The 17306-nt window shown below is 34.3% G+C and overlaps 1 protein-coding gene across 5 annotated transcripts in view; it reads left to right on the forward strand.

Annotated features, from left to right (window-relative positions):
- ROBO2 (roundabout guidance receptor 2) overlaps window positions 1-17306 on the forward strand; it is a 572640-nt gene that overhangs the window by 481798 nt on the left and 73536 nt on the right. For all 5 annotated transcript variants that reach the window (XM_061194027.1, XM_061194028.1, XM_061194031.1 and 2 more), the window contains exons 10-14: window positions 936-1141; window positions 5377-5458; window positions 5893-6055; window positions 7654-7820; window positions 10999-11120. In XM_061194027.1, coding sequence (XP_061050010.1) covers window positions 936-1141; window positions 5377-5458; window positions 5893-6055; window positions 7654-7820; window positions 10999-11120 — 740 coding nt within the window. The remainder of the gene's footprint in view (window positions 1-935; window positions 1142-5376; window positions 5459-5892; window positions 6056-7653; window positions 7821-10998; window positions 11121-17306) is intronic.

Raw genomic sequence — 17306 nt, forward strand, 5'->3', positions numbered from 1 at the left:
CCTGGATATATCAGTTTCATTATGAGATGGTCTTCTAATGAATTGTAGATGAAAGCCTGCCTCCAATTGATTCCATATTTTCATTACCCATTTAAATATTACTATACATTCTGATACACTTCCTAAATCATTATATAATACTTCTAAAGGCACTGATGGTACTGCTACAAATCAATATTCAATTAAAAAAAACACGGTGAACTAAGTTTATGAAATTATGGAAACTTTACTCAAATGATCACAAAAATGGATATATATGTAAACACAAATTTTCATGAAAACGCTATTTTTGTCATGTCATAAATATGGTCTTTAGATTATTTTGCTTAAATGTATAGACTAATTAAATTATATCATCCACATTATATTACTCTAATCTAGAGCCCAATATCACAATTTTAGGAATAAATTATTTATAGTCTAATATTTTAACATCATCAAAATATTATAGTCTATATAAATAAAGCTGGCAACTGGTGCTATGAAGGTAAAATTACGTATTACTCATATATTTATAATAAAAGCAAAAGTGAAAATTGATTGTACTCATGTGATATTCCACAGGCTTTCTTAAATATGCATATGAGAGATAAAATGGCCATTTTGCAAATGATTACCATAAGCTCTCAACATTTTAATTTTAATATGATTAAGCCTTTCTAAGGTGTCAGAATTTATCTTATCATCATCTTAATTATAGGTAACTCAGAGTAAGTTATAAATATAGTATGGCTTCAGTAAAATACGTACAGGTATATGTATAGTAATTATAGATGATAGATATATAATGGATGTAGAATATTACAGAAAAAATTATAAGTAATATGTATGACTTTGGGGCTTTAATCTTACTTTTGATATAAGACTACTGATGATATAAAGACTACCAAATTTCATAAAATTAAAATATCCTGAAAAATATCTTTGTCCTTTAGTTTTGACAGATAGACCTCCACCTATAATTCTACAAGGCCCAGCCAACCAAACGCTAGCAGTAGATGGTACAGCATTACTGAAATGTAAAGCTACTGGTGACCCTCTTCCTGTAATTAGCTGGCTAAAGGAGGGATTTACTTTTCTGGGTAGAGATCCAAGAGCAACTATACAAGAACAAGGAACCTTGCAGATTAAGAATTTACGGGTAAGTAATGTTGGATTTGTATTTGGATCTTCATCTCAACAGAAGTATGTACTTCCCTAGGGAAAAACTGTGTTGTGAAATTAAAATCTTACATCCCTGAATAATTGCTATACATTTTATTATAGACTCTGTTATTTCTTAATTTACAAATGACAAATTGAAATTAGAGGGAAGTTCATTGTCTTTAAGTTAATTATAAGTTCATAACAGGCCTAGAAACTTTTTATTCCTTCATTCTATCCTTTATATGTATGTAATCAGTGGAACTAAAAAGGTTAAACACATAAAGTTAATGATAGTAATAGTACATTTAAAATAATTGAAAATGAGAAATGCTTCTGATTTACTCTCATGAACAAGGGAAGTTCATAATGAAATGTGGATAAATTGGCTCAGCCAAACAGTTATGTGGAAAATAATAAAGAGATGAGACTGATGACTGCATGGGAAGCAGGTTTGGCTAGTTGGTAAAAATATCTTACATTTTAGGTAAAGTTGCTGTGCAGTTTAGATTTAAATCTGTGCACAAGAACAAGCCATTGCTGGTCTTTTAACAGAAGATGACATGATAGAAAATGACCATCCCTGCCAACTTACCAAGTTAGACTTGCTTCAGGAGCAGCTCAAAATAAATGTTTACTTCTGAATATTGTATTAGCTATCTACTGCTATGTAACAGTATTAGCAAACACTTCACAACACTTGTTGTTGTTAGGCTCAAAACAACACATGTTTATTATCTCATATCTTCTGTGGGAGTCTGGGCATGACTTAGCTGGGTATTCTGCCCTAGGGTCTCACAGAGCTACAGTCAGGGTTGTAGTCTCATCTGAAAATTGACTGGGGATCAGTTTGCTTCCAAACAACATAGTTGTTAGCAGCATTCAGTTCTTAATGACTATCAGACTGGTGACCTCAGCTTCTTGCTTGCTGTTGACTGAAGGCTGCCTGTGGTTCCTTGCCGTGTGGATATTCCCAATATGATTGCTTGCTTCCTCAAAGTCAACAAGGAAGAGAGTCTTTTAGCAAGACAGGATTACAATCCTATATAACATAATCACAAATGTGACATCTTGTCACCTTCATGCCATATTCTATTGGCCAGAAGTAAGTCAACAGGTCCTCCACACACTCAAGGTGAGGGATTACACCAGGTGTGAATACCAGAAGGATGTTATCATGGGGGCCACCTGCCCTCCACAAGTATATTCAATTCATTCAACCAAATATAGAAAGCCTCCCCTCCATGTAGCAAGCACTATGCTAAAGCTCAAGAGTATGTCAGAATAGTCACAAGATTGGGAATGAGGGCCAGAATTAGGGTGGTTGATGTAATAGTACATGAAGAAAAATTGACTGAAAATGATTCAGTGGAAGAACAATTAGTAGCATCTGGTATCTAGGTATAAATTGGGAACCAAGGTGATTAAAAAACAAACGAAAAGATGTTGAATTTTCCCATTCAGAAGCCTGAGGAGGAAGATAAAATATTTTTATTATGTGTATTTTCAAATGATCACAACGGGGAGTGTTTTTTTCTTACAATGTAAATTATTTACAATCACATGTTTATCAGATGTATAAAGTACGGACACATAACAAAAAGGAAGAATGACTTTTTTGTAGTGTGCACATGCATACACAAACACAAATCTTTAATTTGTTACTATAATGAATGTATATATTTTTTTACTTTAATTTTGAGATAGGCATTAATTATTGCTCTAAGTAGACAAAATGCTATCAAATTCAATTTAAAGAAAAATAAATTAATACAGGTTTTTAGCCTGTCTTTTTATTTATCGTAAATTAATTGTAAACCTTCTTTGGACAAAATGGGAGTTATTAAAAAATAAATGCCAGCTCTCCTTGAGTAAACAATTTGACCTCTCTCTTTGAGCTAAAGGCAGACTTCTTGGGCCACGGAGGTTAATGCATTTCCACTGTACTGCTGAATTAAAGGGTGTGCTTGAACAGTCAAGACCCCCAATAGTGTTTAAAAGAAGCAATTAAAGGTGGGTGCTTGATGATGTCAAACAAAGTTTGAGCCCTTCTGTCAGGCTTCTGAGTAGTCTTTCTGAGATGCATACTCCTGGGAGCTTGTTTGCAGCCAACTACACAAGGAGAAAAGTAGGTGAGAGAGTGTGCCAGCACATTAGTCTTTTTCAAAGCACTTGATTAAGGACAAAAAGAGAAGGATGGAAAAGATATGAAGCACTCATGACCAGAGAAGACATTATTTAAAGTTAAAGGAATAAAAATGAATATGGTGATGATGATGGTGATACAAGAGTGAGCTTTAGCAATATTTAGGTTTTCATATCACTTTTGATAAACTCCATAATGAAAACATTGTTATTTCTTCTGTAAGATGACTGTCTTTTACGGAAATAAAATGTTTTACACTACTTCACAGATACAGTCAAGAGAGGGTTTCTGTAGATCATATTCCTTTACGTCTTACTTTCTTTTCCAGTACTTAATGCAAGGGGGGAAAAATAGTGTGATGAACACTGTGTTCTCGTGGTCCAGTAATTGGTAGCTGAATCCGTTTCTTTTGAGAAGGAGAATATTCCAATAATCATTAAAACCTACTACCACAGCTAATGTCAGACTTGTATCTCCACACAATGACAAGGAGATGCAGTTAAGAAGCATTACCTAGTATTCTTCTTTTAGCATTTGCACATAATAACAAGTGCTACATTTTAGTTCAACTGCTATAATAAAATGCAAATTTTTTACTCTTTCACAGACCATATTCAAATGAACATCCCATTAAAATCCAACCTCGGCTCATTATATTTAGTTTGTGAGTGATGCTTCTTAAAAGCAAAGATTTCTAATGACTATAATGCGTGCACAGCCGCATTTGAAAAAATGGCTCTTTCTACAATGGCTATCCCCCATCATCCCTTGGTATAATAGAAGACAATTGTACAGAGATAATATGGTAAAGAATGACGTGACAGAGTAATTTGAAACTTAAGTTAAAATACATAATGCCATTTAAAATCAATTAAAATTGTGGCACCGCAGTAACATCCAGGCACTAATGATTTACCGGAGAATCAGTTGTGGAAGGTTGAGTCATCAATACACTTACATTTTGAACCCAACAGATATTATATTCCATGAACTCCCATATTTTATCAACAATTATTCTCGCGCTCATCGTGGAATTTTAATTCTACATCTTCTACTTTGCCTTATTCTGTTTGGTCATCAGTTTCTCTTCCCAGTCTCACTTTTCCTTCACCCCTAAACTAACGTGAATGAATGTTGTTTGCAATTTAGGTCCCTGGGGCTCAACCACAGGGAGGAATTTTGATTTATGTATTACTGATCTTGAAGTTTTTGTTAAGGGTATATCACGGAATCTTCTGCCTTTTAACATTTACAAAAGGGAACTCTTGATTATATTGTCAACTATTCCTCAAAGTCTTTTGCCGCTCTTCAATGAATAACAAAAATATTTTATGTAATCAGTGAAAGACAGTTTTTAGTATGCTTTAAAAAGTGTGATGGATTAGATGATTTCTGTGACCCTTTCAGCTCTCTATTGCAATGATTCCATGGGTATCGTTTGCTTGTTTTTAATGACACAACTTTACTTCATTCACTGTTACACTGCTACAATTTTAATAAAAGTGAGTACTGCACTCTTTAAAAGGAAAGATTTAGTTTTCCTTTTTTTAAAAAAAAATTTCTTCTTCACTTTTCTCCATGTCTTTAAAAAAAAAAAGAAGGTCTTCCCCCCTATTATCTCAGTGCTTATTTACTCCTGTGTATATTTTATTCTGTGAAATACAGTTTATTGACGACAAAGAGGACAGCTTTGCATTACTGATCTCTGAATGTTTATAGGATGCTGAAAAATTCTGTCCTGAGTTATCCAAATCTAACTGTGACACAGTGAAGCACCAACATAAGCTGGAATTAAAAGATAAGGGGGTTGCTGTGGAGGCAAATAGAAAGACAACTAAAGTTTACAGACAAATAGCATTTAGTTGTAGAAAAATAATAAGAATCTTTGAATCACCATTATGAATAAAATAACATGATATGAGCTTCTTTTAATATTTTATGTGTGCATATGATTGACTCTAATGTATAATTTGGACAGCCAAATGATATATCACATTTTCGCAGTCAAATATTGCCTGGTTGAGATTGAGTAATTATTCTACAAATCAGTTAAAACAATTTTATTCTCTCCCTTCTATGCACACTAGATTTCTGATACTGGCACTTATACTTGTGTGGCTGCAAGTTCAAGTGGGGAGACTTCCTGGAGTGCTGTGCTGGATGTGACAGGTGGGTTCTTTGTGAACTATTTTAACAGAAGAAATCTTGAGCCAGTTTCAGTGATTAGCTCAATATCAAATAACAAGTTAAAGAGAGATCAATATTTTAAATATATTGAATGTAAAAACTAAGCTTTACACCACTTTTTCATTTCTATACCTCTTGGTACATAGCATTGCACATATGAAATATGATACATTTGTCCTTAATAATCTTGTTATTTTATTTTCTCTGTCTAAAGAACAAGCAATTCTAGTGATCATGTGTGAAAGTAAATATTTACTAATATGTAGGAAAAAACAAATATTCACTTGTATACTTTTGATTCATGAAGATGAATTGCTCACTGTCTATTCAAATTCTTTAATAGACTGTTTTCCTTTTAAGCATCTTTGTCAGCTTATGCAATCAGAAATGAAGCTTTTTCTGTTTGTCCTCTCTAGAGTCTGGAGCAACAATCAGTAAAAATTATGATTTTAATGACCTGCCTGGACCACCATCCAAACCACAGGTCACTGATGTTACTAAGAACAGTGTCACCTTGTCCTGGCAACCAGGTACCCCTGGAACCCTACCAGCAAGTGCATATATCATTGAGGCTTTCAGGTATGAGACAGTTCCTTTTCTGTCCATTGAGTTTTTGCTTTAGCTCCTATATCCTAAAATCTCAAGTGAGCTATCCTGCTGTTTTATTCTAAGGACATGCTTAATCAGTGCATTTTAAGAATTTATCTTTTATATCTGACTTTATTCAAGAATAGACTTTAGTTTTATTTTTCATTCATACCTTAATTATAAGATTAAATATGCATTATCCATGCCTACGTCTATAGGGATCTAGTTATGACATAATCACTTAGCTCTTGACCATTGTAGGGATTTATCAGATGTGAATTTTGGCTTTAGAACTAAGCAGAAAATAATTTAATTAGGCACAGGCACTTTTTAAGCTATGCAACTGTTATTGAGGCATGGAAGCTTGGAATTTTACTTCCTAATAATTAGAGCAGAACTTAAAATAATTCCAGTGTTTTATGCTATATATTTGAATACGTGTATTGGCTATGCCTAAGAGAATATTAAAAACTACAATTAAGTGATTGAGTACATGCACTTCTGATTGCTGAAAGGAAAAGATATGTCCAATTGTTATTTGAAATAATTGCTGTCAATTCAAGGATATAGACTATAAATTAGCAAATACTAGTATAAAATTGTTTTATGAGAATTTGAAAAAATAGTTGTACTAATGGGAAAATGTGGCTTCATATTTAGTTTCAATGTGCTTCTGTTTGCCATTATAAATATAGTGATAGCCTCTCTCCTTTATAAGCATTCGGACAAATCATCACTTTCATTTTAGGCTTCCCTAATCTATTAAAGTTAATGATCGATATATAGTTTTCAAACTTCCAGTGTTTTTCTATAAGTTTCATGCTTTGATGTAAAAAGACTTCTGAAAAATAAACAGACAGCCCTGAAAATCACATTTCCTCCTCATTCTAAACAAAAGCAGCATTTGACCTTAGACAAAGTGCTATAAAAGGGCATCCCATCTGTAGATGACTGTTAAAGGGTCCACACATACAGATTCAGAGATATTTCACCATTCCGAAGTGATAAATCACAATACTGTGTAATGTACAATTTTATTAAAAATGTGACCAAGGGAAAATATTCATTACATGCTTCCTTTCTTCTTTTACAGATATGTAGTTTTAGAAGGCTCTATTATAATATTGCATGTGGAATTGATGCAAAAGAAAACACACCTTGTAACAGGAAAATGTATTGGCATAATTTACTCTGTAGTCCATTTATTCTTTCTACAGGTTAATTCTTTTCAAGGTATATATATATACATTTACGAGGACCATATTTATTGTATAAACTTGATGTTGTGATCTTGGCCTCTGTTCCTTTTACAGGTATTCATTTAGTGGCTGCTGTGCTTTAGCAAAGGGCTATCACATCTCCTGGGCTGAGTTTAATTTTGTTGTGCATGGCACTTCCGTTAGGTGGGCTCGGCTTTGTTGTTGAATAAACTGAAATCATCCAAATGTTTCATTTATTGGGCTGAACACTTCAAGCGTTGTGTGTGTGCGTGTTTAATTTTCAGCCATTAACCTTTGTCATTGATACCGAACTCCATTTCCAAGACCCGTATGACTGCTGTTTAAATGAAATTTCTGTTCATGTTTCAGCCAATCAGTGAGCAATAGCTGGCAGACAGTGGCAAACCACGTAAAGACCACCCTCTATACAGTGAGAGGACTGCGGCCCAATACAATCTATTTATTCATGGTGAGAGCAATCAACCCCCAAGGTCTCAGTGACCCAAGTGCTATGTCAGATCCTGTGCGCACACAAGGTAATTTCAATAGCTGTAAACATGACTGTTTCTAGAAGGAGGCATTAAACAGATCTTTAAGGACAAAGGGGTTGCAGGACCAAAGATAAATGTGTCTGCATTGCTTATTATAATGTTTCACTAGACCTGATCCAGTGAAAGAGAAGAAAACTTGTTGTTCACCTTGGTGAGTGTGTCCTCTTTCTGGAGCTGTCAGAGTCTATTTAGTAAAAAAGAAGCAAAATAACTTGGTACAATTACATAGTAAGTTTAATTGGGGCTTAACTGTAGGGTTTTACTATATTTCAAAAGAAGGAAAAATGTTTCTCATTCTTTGAAGTTAATTGTACAATAGCAAAAAGTGATCTTCAATGGATAAAATGCCCTGTTAGGGATATCAAAATTACTTCCTCTAGTTCAGGAATTGTGTTTTGATAGTGCAGTGGGTCTCAAGGTGTGGTTCCCACAGAAGCAGCATCTGCATCACCTGGGGGGGGCCACATTCGAAATGCAGATTCTCAGGCCCTGACTCAGAAGCTCTGGGGATGGGGCCTGGCAGCCTGTTAAAGTGCCCTCCAGGAATGTTCATGCTTAAGTTTGACAAGCATCATTACAGTGTATTTTATTAAACCACATGTTTAAAGGAACAATTTGTTTTAGGAAGCAGTAAATCAAGCTTTCTTCCCGAGGTATGCAATGCTTTTGACTAATAAAAAAAAAACAAAAAACAAAAAAAACCCACCCAGAATATTATAAGATCAAAATGGAAGATTTCTCATCTCATCTTTCATAGCCTGCCTCTTCAAACTGAGAAGTTGCTGCAGTCTAGGGGTTAATATGGGATGTTGAATTATAATTTTCCTTCTTACTAGTAGATGAAGGGAATTAATAAAATAGAAACGGTGGCTTTATTATTTGTTACAGCTTACTTCCCACAGGGTTCTTGAGAAAGGGTTGATTATTTCTTACTTGTAAAAGGCTTTGAACAAGATATTTATAATTCAAAGTAGTATTTTTATGCTATGAAAAGCACCATACAGCCATAAAATATTATTATAATTACAATGTAGTTTGGTGATAGTAACTAGCATGCTATTATAACAGAGAAGGGCACCTTAAAGGAATCAAGTCAAATAAAGTCACCACGTGATTTTGCAACGTTGCTGACATGATGACAGTCAAGGGAGGAGGGGATGCCACTTTGCTATTGTTCTCTAAGCAGTAATGTGATTAATTTTCCATAATGATAAAGGGCCTGTAGGTAAAGAACCTGTCTCAAGAGAAGGAAAAAGTACAACAAGGAATTTGACGACCTGAAACTGTTTCTATTTTACCTTGCCTGGATCCAGTTGCTTTTAGTGTGTCTGAATTTAATGAGTAAATTAAATTATTGAACTTGAAAATGAAGAGGTGTATGGTTTTAAGTCAAGAAATTGTAGTACCCAGATCATTTTTACTTGTGTAGATAGAAGTAGTCAGTTTTTGTGCATAGCTGCAATGGAAGGTGGGGAGATCACAGAGTGGGGAAGACTTTTGGTGTGGTTAAATCCAGTGGCTCTTCTTGATCATTCAGTAACAGTGCCAGTCACTAAATCTTGACTCATAAAATAACTTCTTGGTGAAAAGGTCAACAAAGATTAATGAAAACTTGCTTGTGATCTGGCTTGTTCCAGTCGGGAGACTATGTAGAGAAAAAGACTTATGTTCCCTTAACAGATATTTAATAGAAAAACTCATGTTTTATGTCTGAATGTCAGGATCATTTTTGACACCACACTTTCAGCAGCTTTGCATTCTGCAAAGCACTTCTTTGCAAAGAACACTTGGCTGTGTGAGCTCTTATTTTTCAAAGATATTAAATACTGTAGAATTTAGCATTTTCTTATTTCAGCAAGGCAGCAAGTACTTGTACCATCAATATCACAGTAGATCATAGATATATCAGCAAAGATTAATAGTATTCACATGATATTAATAATATATATACACACATATATATATGATTTCTAAATCAAGTAAAACTCACTGTGTTGTTTATGTTAAGGATGAAAAATAGTGGAACTGGAAAAAAATTACCAAAATGTAGTCCCCAATTATTTATGTTCCAACTTTAGTGCACCCAATTTAAGTTATGGCTGAGATATGCACTTAAAAATATTTTTGCAAGAGTGTTGCATTGTGGCCTGAGAAAATAGGAGAAAACAAGATTAAGAAAATAAATCATTTTAAGTTGGACTTCGTTCCTTAAATAAGGTGATTGAAGAAAAAAATTCAACGTAACATTGCAGTGCACCAGTTAAAGAAGCTGATTTGAGTATGTGTGAAATTCAGTGTTTGATATCAATTTGATGGACTTGGACGTCTATAATTTATCTTTTTTCTTAATGGACACATAGGATGTAAACCATTGTATGGGAAATAGAGTAGTATTTAGGCAAATGGTGAATAAGGGGTCAGAACAGTTTATGGCTGAGAGTATATCATTTTAAACATTGCAATTCTTTCTCCCTCCTACCCCCTCCATCACTTCGAAAAAATAGCAGCATGATTTTTTGTCAGATATTGGTGTACTGTTCAGAATTTATTACATGGAACATTTTATCAGTATTTTAAATTGGTCAGTCAAAATTATTTTTGTGAATTTGGGAGGGTTCTTCCCCTTCTTTCCCTCATTTTGTTTACTTTTAGTAACATAATTCACTCCCAGTCCCCCCGATTACTTTCTCTTCCACACTCCCAGGCTGAAATAGGTCAAGGAATAGGAACACACAACCTACTAACTGGGGAAAGGGATTGAACAAATTCCTCAACAGCAATTTTCAGACCTGGCCCCATTAACTACTTGGAAAAGTCCTTCAACATGGCAACATCTGTGTGAAAGTGATGTTTCTAAAGAAGTCTTGCAGCACATACTTCATCCTTTAATAAGAAAATAATAGATCTTTCACAGCAGTATACTGAGTGGGGATAAGGGGTTGCCTACACTTTTATTAATATTATTTTAGTGAAGATAAATATCAGTTCTCAAATTATGTTCTAAAATGGTGGTACATATATAAAAATGCTTTAATGTTGTTTGTCCCAAAGAGTTCTTAATTTGTCCCCTGTAATTATTTCTAATGGCATAATATTGGCTTATATAATGTATATTAGAATTCCACTGTTAATTTTAAAAAATTGGGAATGGTTATCCCTGTAGATATCAGCCCACCAGCACAGGGAGTGGACCATAGACAAGTCCAGAAAGAACTCGGCGACGTCCTTGTCCATCTTCATACTCCAGTTGTATTGACTCCCACTACTGTTCAAGTCACGTGGACGGTAAGTTTTTAAAGACTATCCTAATGGTAGTCCCTTTTACTCCTTTAAGAAAACAAACCAAAACAGAAAAAGGCAAACAAACAAACAAAAAAAGTAGCAAAAACACTCACCATTTAAAGTCAAGGTGTAATCAAAGGCAAAGAAGAAAAAAAATTCAATAGATAAAAGTGTGACTAGAGTAAAAATAGATCGCAGTATAAACAATACGATCTGTCTCCTGGATTTTTAATTGGCCTTACTGAGATATAATTAACATACCAGAGTTAAAGTGTACAACTCAGTATTGTTTGGTGTCTTTGCAGAGTTGTGCAGTCATCACCAGAATCTGATTTTAGAACATTTCATCATCCCAAAGTGAAACCCTCCGCCCATTAGCAGTCACTCCTCCATTCCCCTGACTTTAGCCCTTGGCAACCACTAATCTGTTCTCTGTCTATATAAATTTGCCTATTTCTTCCATGTGAATGAAATTATACAATATACGATCTTTTGTGTCGGGCTTCTTTCACTCAGCATGATGTTTTTGAGGTTCATCCATGTTGTAGCATGTATTAGTACTTTGTTCCTTTTTATTGTAGAGTAGAATTCCATTGTATAGATGTATCACATACATCTGTTTATCCATTTATCAGCTGATTCATCTTTGAGTTGTTTCCACTTTTGGCCATTATGAATGATGGTGCCATGAACACTTGTGTGTACACATCGACATATATTTTCATTTTTCTTGCATATACTTAGGAATTGTTGAATTAAACTCTCTGCTTAACATTTGGATAAACTGCCAAAATGTTTTCCAAAGTGGTTACACAATTTTATGCTCCCACAAGCAACATTTGAAGGTTCTAGTTTCTTCCACATCCTTGCCAGTTTCTCTTGCACCTTATCCTGTCCTTTTGATTATAGCTGTTCTAGTGGGTATGGTTGGTATATCATTGTGATTTTAATTTACATTTCTTTAATGACTAGTGTTTTGAATCTTTTATGTGCTTATTGAGCATTTGTATATCTTCTTTAGAGAAATGTCTGTTCAAATTCTTTGCCCATTTTTAAATTGAGTTGTTTGTCTTCTTAGTATAGTTCTATAATGTTCTTTACATATTGGATACAAATCCTTTATCAGATATATGATTTGTAAATATTTTCTCCCAGTCTGTGGGATGTTTTTTTACTTTCTTAATGATGTCATTTGAAGCACAAAAAATTTTATTTGAAGTTTTCTTCTAAATATAAATCAATCATCTTCACATTCTTTTAGCTGAATCTCATCCAGCAGTACCAAGAAAAGTATATAATTTTTATAATTTGATATATGTAGTAAAAAAAATTAATGGGTTTTAGGAAGTAGATTGATATTTTAATATATGCTAAGAACATCCAATTCCAAATTCCATGCATTATTAAATGTCAACCTGCCCACTGTTATTTCAAAATACAAATGTTTTCATCGCATGATAGCCCCTGCAATGAAAACAAGAAATAGCATAAAAATAGCCATATTACTCATATTAGAGGATATTAACCCTTGTATATGTGTTTGTGTCTATGCGTGTCTGTTTTGTGAAGAGCCAGATAATGTTTTTCCCTGTGCCTAATACAGTTTTTGCCAACTTCTCCTTTATGCCTGAGATCTCTTGCTGCTAAAAATCCATAAGGATGATAAAAGAGCACAGTTTTTTAAAGCCCCCCGTATATGTGCTAGATCTTGTATGTTGTGTAAGTAATGGTCATTTGAGTTATGGATATCTAGAAAATTTTCACTTTAATTATAATATTAGAATTATATCAATCATAATTAATTAGAAAGAATTATATTAATTAGAAAATATTTATAATTATGACTATTAGTTTTGTTGTTGTTATTGTTTTTGTGGTAGTAGAAGAATGACTGTAAGTTAAAAAAAAAATGGATTTTTCCCCCTTAGAATCCAAGTTTCTTTAGGGAACTAACTATTTCACCCATTTCCATCAATTCCCTTAACAAAAGAAGTTGAAAAAGGAAAACCAGTTATTTTTCGTCAGTTCTTAATTAATTATGTCTGAAATATGAAGCACAATGAAGAGAATTATTCCAGCGTCCTCTTAATAATAAAACCATTGAGCAAACACAGTTCAACAAGCATTTTTTGAGGACCAGTTTTTCACTAGATGTGGGGAAACACTGTATAGAGAGACACAAATCTGCTTGAGAAAAACATGGGAATTCTTAATGATGGTACACAGGGATAAGGGCCATAACCGTATGTACACATTTTATAAACACAGGTTTCAATCATCAAAGAGGAAGTGATTAACTCTATCCTCAGGCATCAGAAACAGCATTATCACTTATCTACATCTATATGGGGAAATATAGAGGCATTATTTATTTGAACAGAGGAAACTAAATTAACATTTAAGGCTGTTGTGTCCAGTTCTATAGATTTGTAAAAGGAAACCAATGCAGACAGGTTGAACAGTGTTCCCAATATCCTACATCTATTTACAGGTAAAGATAGGATTAGAATTTCCTGACTTTAAACCTGCTTTTTGTGTTTTTCACTTTAAAGAGAAACTGTAGACAAATATTTAGTTGAAAGAAATACCTTTTAACTGTGGAATTTCAACATATGATCCTGGATGGGGCACTTTACTTCTTAAACCAGACCAGTCAAATGCTTAGTGAGTACAAAACTGGGTAATGCTTTAACAAAAAATAAAACTATATTTATGTTTTAAGAGTAATTATGATTATTTAAGATTACATTGTTTCCAATTTTATTTTTGATTTAATTTCACATAGACTTATTCTGTTTTCTGCATATAATGGCTTCTATTCTTCTGCTCCCATGAAGGGAGCATAATGACCTCATCATTTTTCCAATGGCACAGAGAGGGTATCATCTGCCATGGCTCTTCCATCTTTCTGTAGCTTTGGCTAGATACAAAACAAATAAAGCCAAGGAAAGGGTTGGATTTTTAACAACAGATTTTTCCTCATTCTCAATTGCAAAAGTCTTCTCTGCTTTGTTGGGAGTTTTGAAGGGGTTTCTTTTTTAAGCTGCTTCTAAATGTGGAAATTATTTGGGTAAGAATCAAAGTCATTATGTTTATGAAGTTAATCACTTTAAAAGTCACTGAATTTAAAAGAATAAATCGAATTAGATAAAAATTTCAGATCAGTAGTCTGGGAGTTCTTCCAGGAGAGGGACCTTGTCATATTCATCTCTATATCCCAAGAAACTTGTCATTACTAGTTTGCATATCTCTATCCCTCATGAGCTTGAGTTCTGAGAGTCCAAAGTTCATGTTTTCATTTCTGTTTTTTCAGAGCAAAGCATTCATTATGAAATACTTTTTCAGTAACTGTCTGTTGAATGATCAAATCAGTTGTTTTCATACATTTTAACTTTTTACTTTAAAAAAGAAACCATTCAATTATATCACAAATTCCCCATGAATTTGTAGTTACACATGAGATAAGTATGTATTTCAGAGGTAAATTTTAGTGAAATAAATTTAGGCTGGAAGTCAGATCAGTTGCCAAAAAATTGTAACCAAATATTTCATTTTCATGTCATATTTTCAACTTGCTAAATGTGTATGTTCTTTGACTTATAACATTGTTAGTATTTGAGTTATAGACATGTTGATGTTTGAGGGAAGAAATATATTCCCCAGCCCATGTATTTCGATTAGGGGCCAGCTGATATGGTTTATCAATAGTTGGCAGGATTCTATTACCAAACACATAGGATGTTTGGACTGGAAAGACCATCTGCCTGCCCCACAGGTCTAATCTTGAAGCAACAATACTTAACAAAGGCTACTTTCTAAAAATGACTGCTGTTATAATGAGGGTAGGTAAAAATGATGAAAATGGCTGTTTTACAAAGAAAATAGCAATAAATCCCTTATTTTAAAATCATTATTCTAGTTTTTTTGTGTGTGAGTGGTTTGTTTTTATTCAAGGACAAAAAGGATTACAGGCCCCTTGCCCCTTAAACATCACAGCTACTGGAGTTGAAAGAGTGCTTTGGTGAACTAGAATTTCAGAACGCAATTAAACCCAGATCAGTTACTTAGAAGGCTGAGCCCACCAAAGGAAATTCAATTTGAATTTTCAGTATAGATGGAATTTTTAAAATTGAAATGATAGATATTGAGCATCTCGCTTTAAACCTTTTAATGAAAGTGCTGATTTGAGGGCCACATATGGGCCCCCATTTTTAGTATATCCCTTACGTAACAATGCTTTATCATTGTACAGCTCTAAAACTTGCAGAGTGCTGTAAACTGTATTAGTCATTTAATTGTTTCTGTGCCCTTGTAATATGCGTATTATTTGAGCAAACTAAGTAAACTGAGGCTCAGAAAGTTTAAAAGGCTAAGCTGTCACTTAATAGAGACCTTATGACCTGAAGACCGAAACACTTCACATGTTCCTTAAGACAATTCTTTTTTATTCAGATGTCAGAAAATACCAATTTTTAAAATTCTATAAGCCCGTGCATGGATTTGTGGCTGGACTCGGATTATAATCAACTCTAAAAGAAAATCCTCCTTCTCATAATTAGAATGTTAGTAAAACTAGTGACCAGCATAAGGTTTAACTCAAAAGTGACCACTTGTCAAAAGGTGCTCCAAAAGTCAGTGCTGTAGAGCACATATCCACTAAAAACCCCACCTATTTTTTAATAGGTAATGTGCAGCATTTTCATTTTTGCTTTCACCTGTAACAACAAATTTCCTTCTGAAAAGAATGTATAGCAACCGCGCAAAATCAAGTTAAACTATTTAGCTATTAAGTAGGCCATTAGAATACACTGGTTGAAGGCAGTGTACACCGAAGTGAGCAAAGCAATGTTGTGTAGTAAACATTAGCTTCATAAAGTCCTAAACCACTTAATTAATGAAAACCAAACATGGATAAAACCAATTTACCCTGATTTACAGACTCCCTTCATCTGGAAACAGCTGCTTAATGTCCTTCTTAAAAACACAGCTTGCTTCTTTCAGTATTAACAAGCTATTATTGTGAGTTATGTCTTTCTTTCAGTATATAAATTCACTTAAAGTGAATGCAGAGAAGTTTATAAAATGCAAGCTTAATGTTGTTTTAACATATGCTGCAGGGATTGTTTTGAACATTGACGGTTTTGATGAAAGGCATCTCTCTTTGGCTCTCAGAAATTTACCTTTTTGCTTTTTACTTGCCTTGTTTTATAATGTCAGAACAACTTCTGCTTTTCAAATACTATGTATTTTGGTATGAACACAAACTGGTAGCATGGATGAAGATTCAAAGGTCATGAGCTTTGGTATCAGAACTGAGCTTGCTTTTCCTTGACACCACCTCATACAAGCGTAGCACTAATTCCACAAATCTTTGAGGGTTAGAAAACTGTCAGGTGGGTGAAGGAACTCTTACTTGTTGAGACTCATCTGTGAAACTGGAATTAGTTGTACTTAGAAACACACATGCTCATGCTCACCAACTTTATGGATTTTTCTAGCTTGGACATTCGAAATACCAAAAAAATGTCCCTTTGTTTCACTGTAGTTTGATTGAGGTTCTGTATTTTTTAATTTTCTGTCTTCACTTAAAAAAATATTTTAAGATGCTGCAACTAATGCAGAAATGCCAGAAGTTAATACATGAAAGAATACCTTTTGTTTATTATGTGTTAACAGTTGGATAAAGACATTTTTAAAAAGCTGAAGTAACCGTTTCCATCATCACCTTCTTTATTTCCTCTCTCTCCTCAACCTTCCTAAAATGAGGTTATTCCATCTCTTCTCCATTGAATTTTACACTTTATTTGACAGTGAAATATGTCAAGTTAAAGGCTTCTTAAAATATGGCTACTAGGGGCTTCCCTGGTGGCGCAGTGGTTGAGAGTCTGCCTGCCGGTGCAGGGGACACGGGTTCGGGCCCTGGTCTGGGAGGATCCCGCATGCCGCGGGGCGACTGGGCCCGTGGGCCACAATTGCTGAGCCTGCGCATCTGGAGCCTGTGCTCTGCAAGAAGAGGGGCTGCGATAGTGAGGGGCCCACGCACCGCGATGAGGAGTGGCCCCCGCTTACCGCAACTGGAGGGGGCCCTCGCGCAGAGACGAGGACCCAACGCAGCCATAAATAAATAAAATAAAATAAAATAAAATAAAATATGGCTACTAAACTATAGCATATGGAATATTAATTGAA

The sequence above is a fragment of the Eubalaena glacialis genome, chromosome 6 (genome assembly GCF_028564815.1).
Source record: "Eubalaena glacialis isolate mEubGla1 chromosome 6, mEubGla1.1.hap2.+ XY, whole genome shotgun sequence".
Lineage (NCBI taxonomy): Eukaryota > Metazoa > Chordata > Mammalia > Artiodactyla > Balaenidae > Eubalaena > Eubalaena glacialis.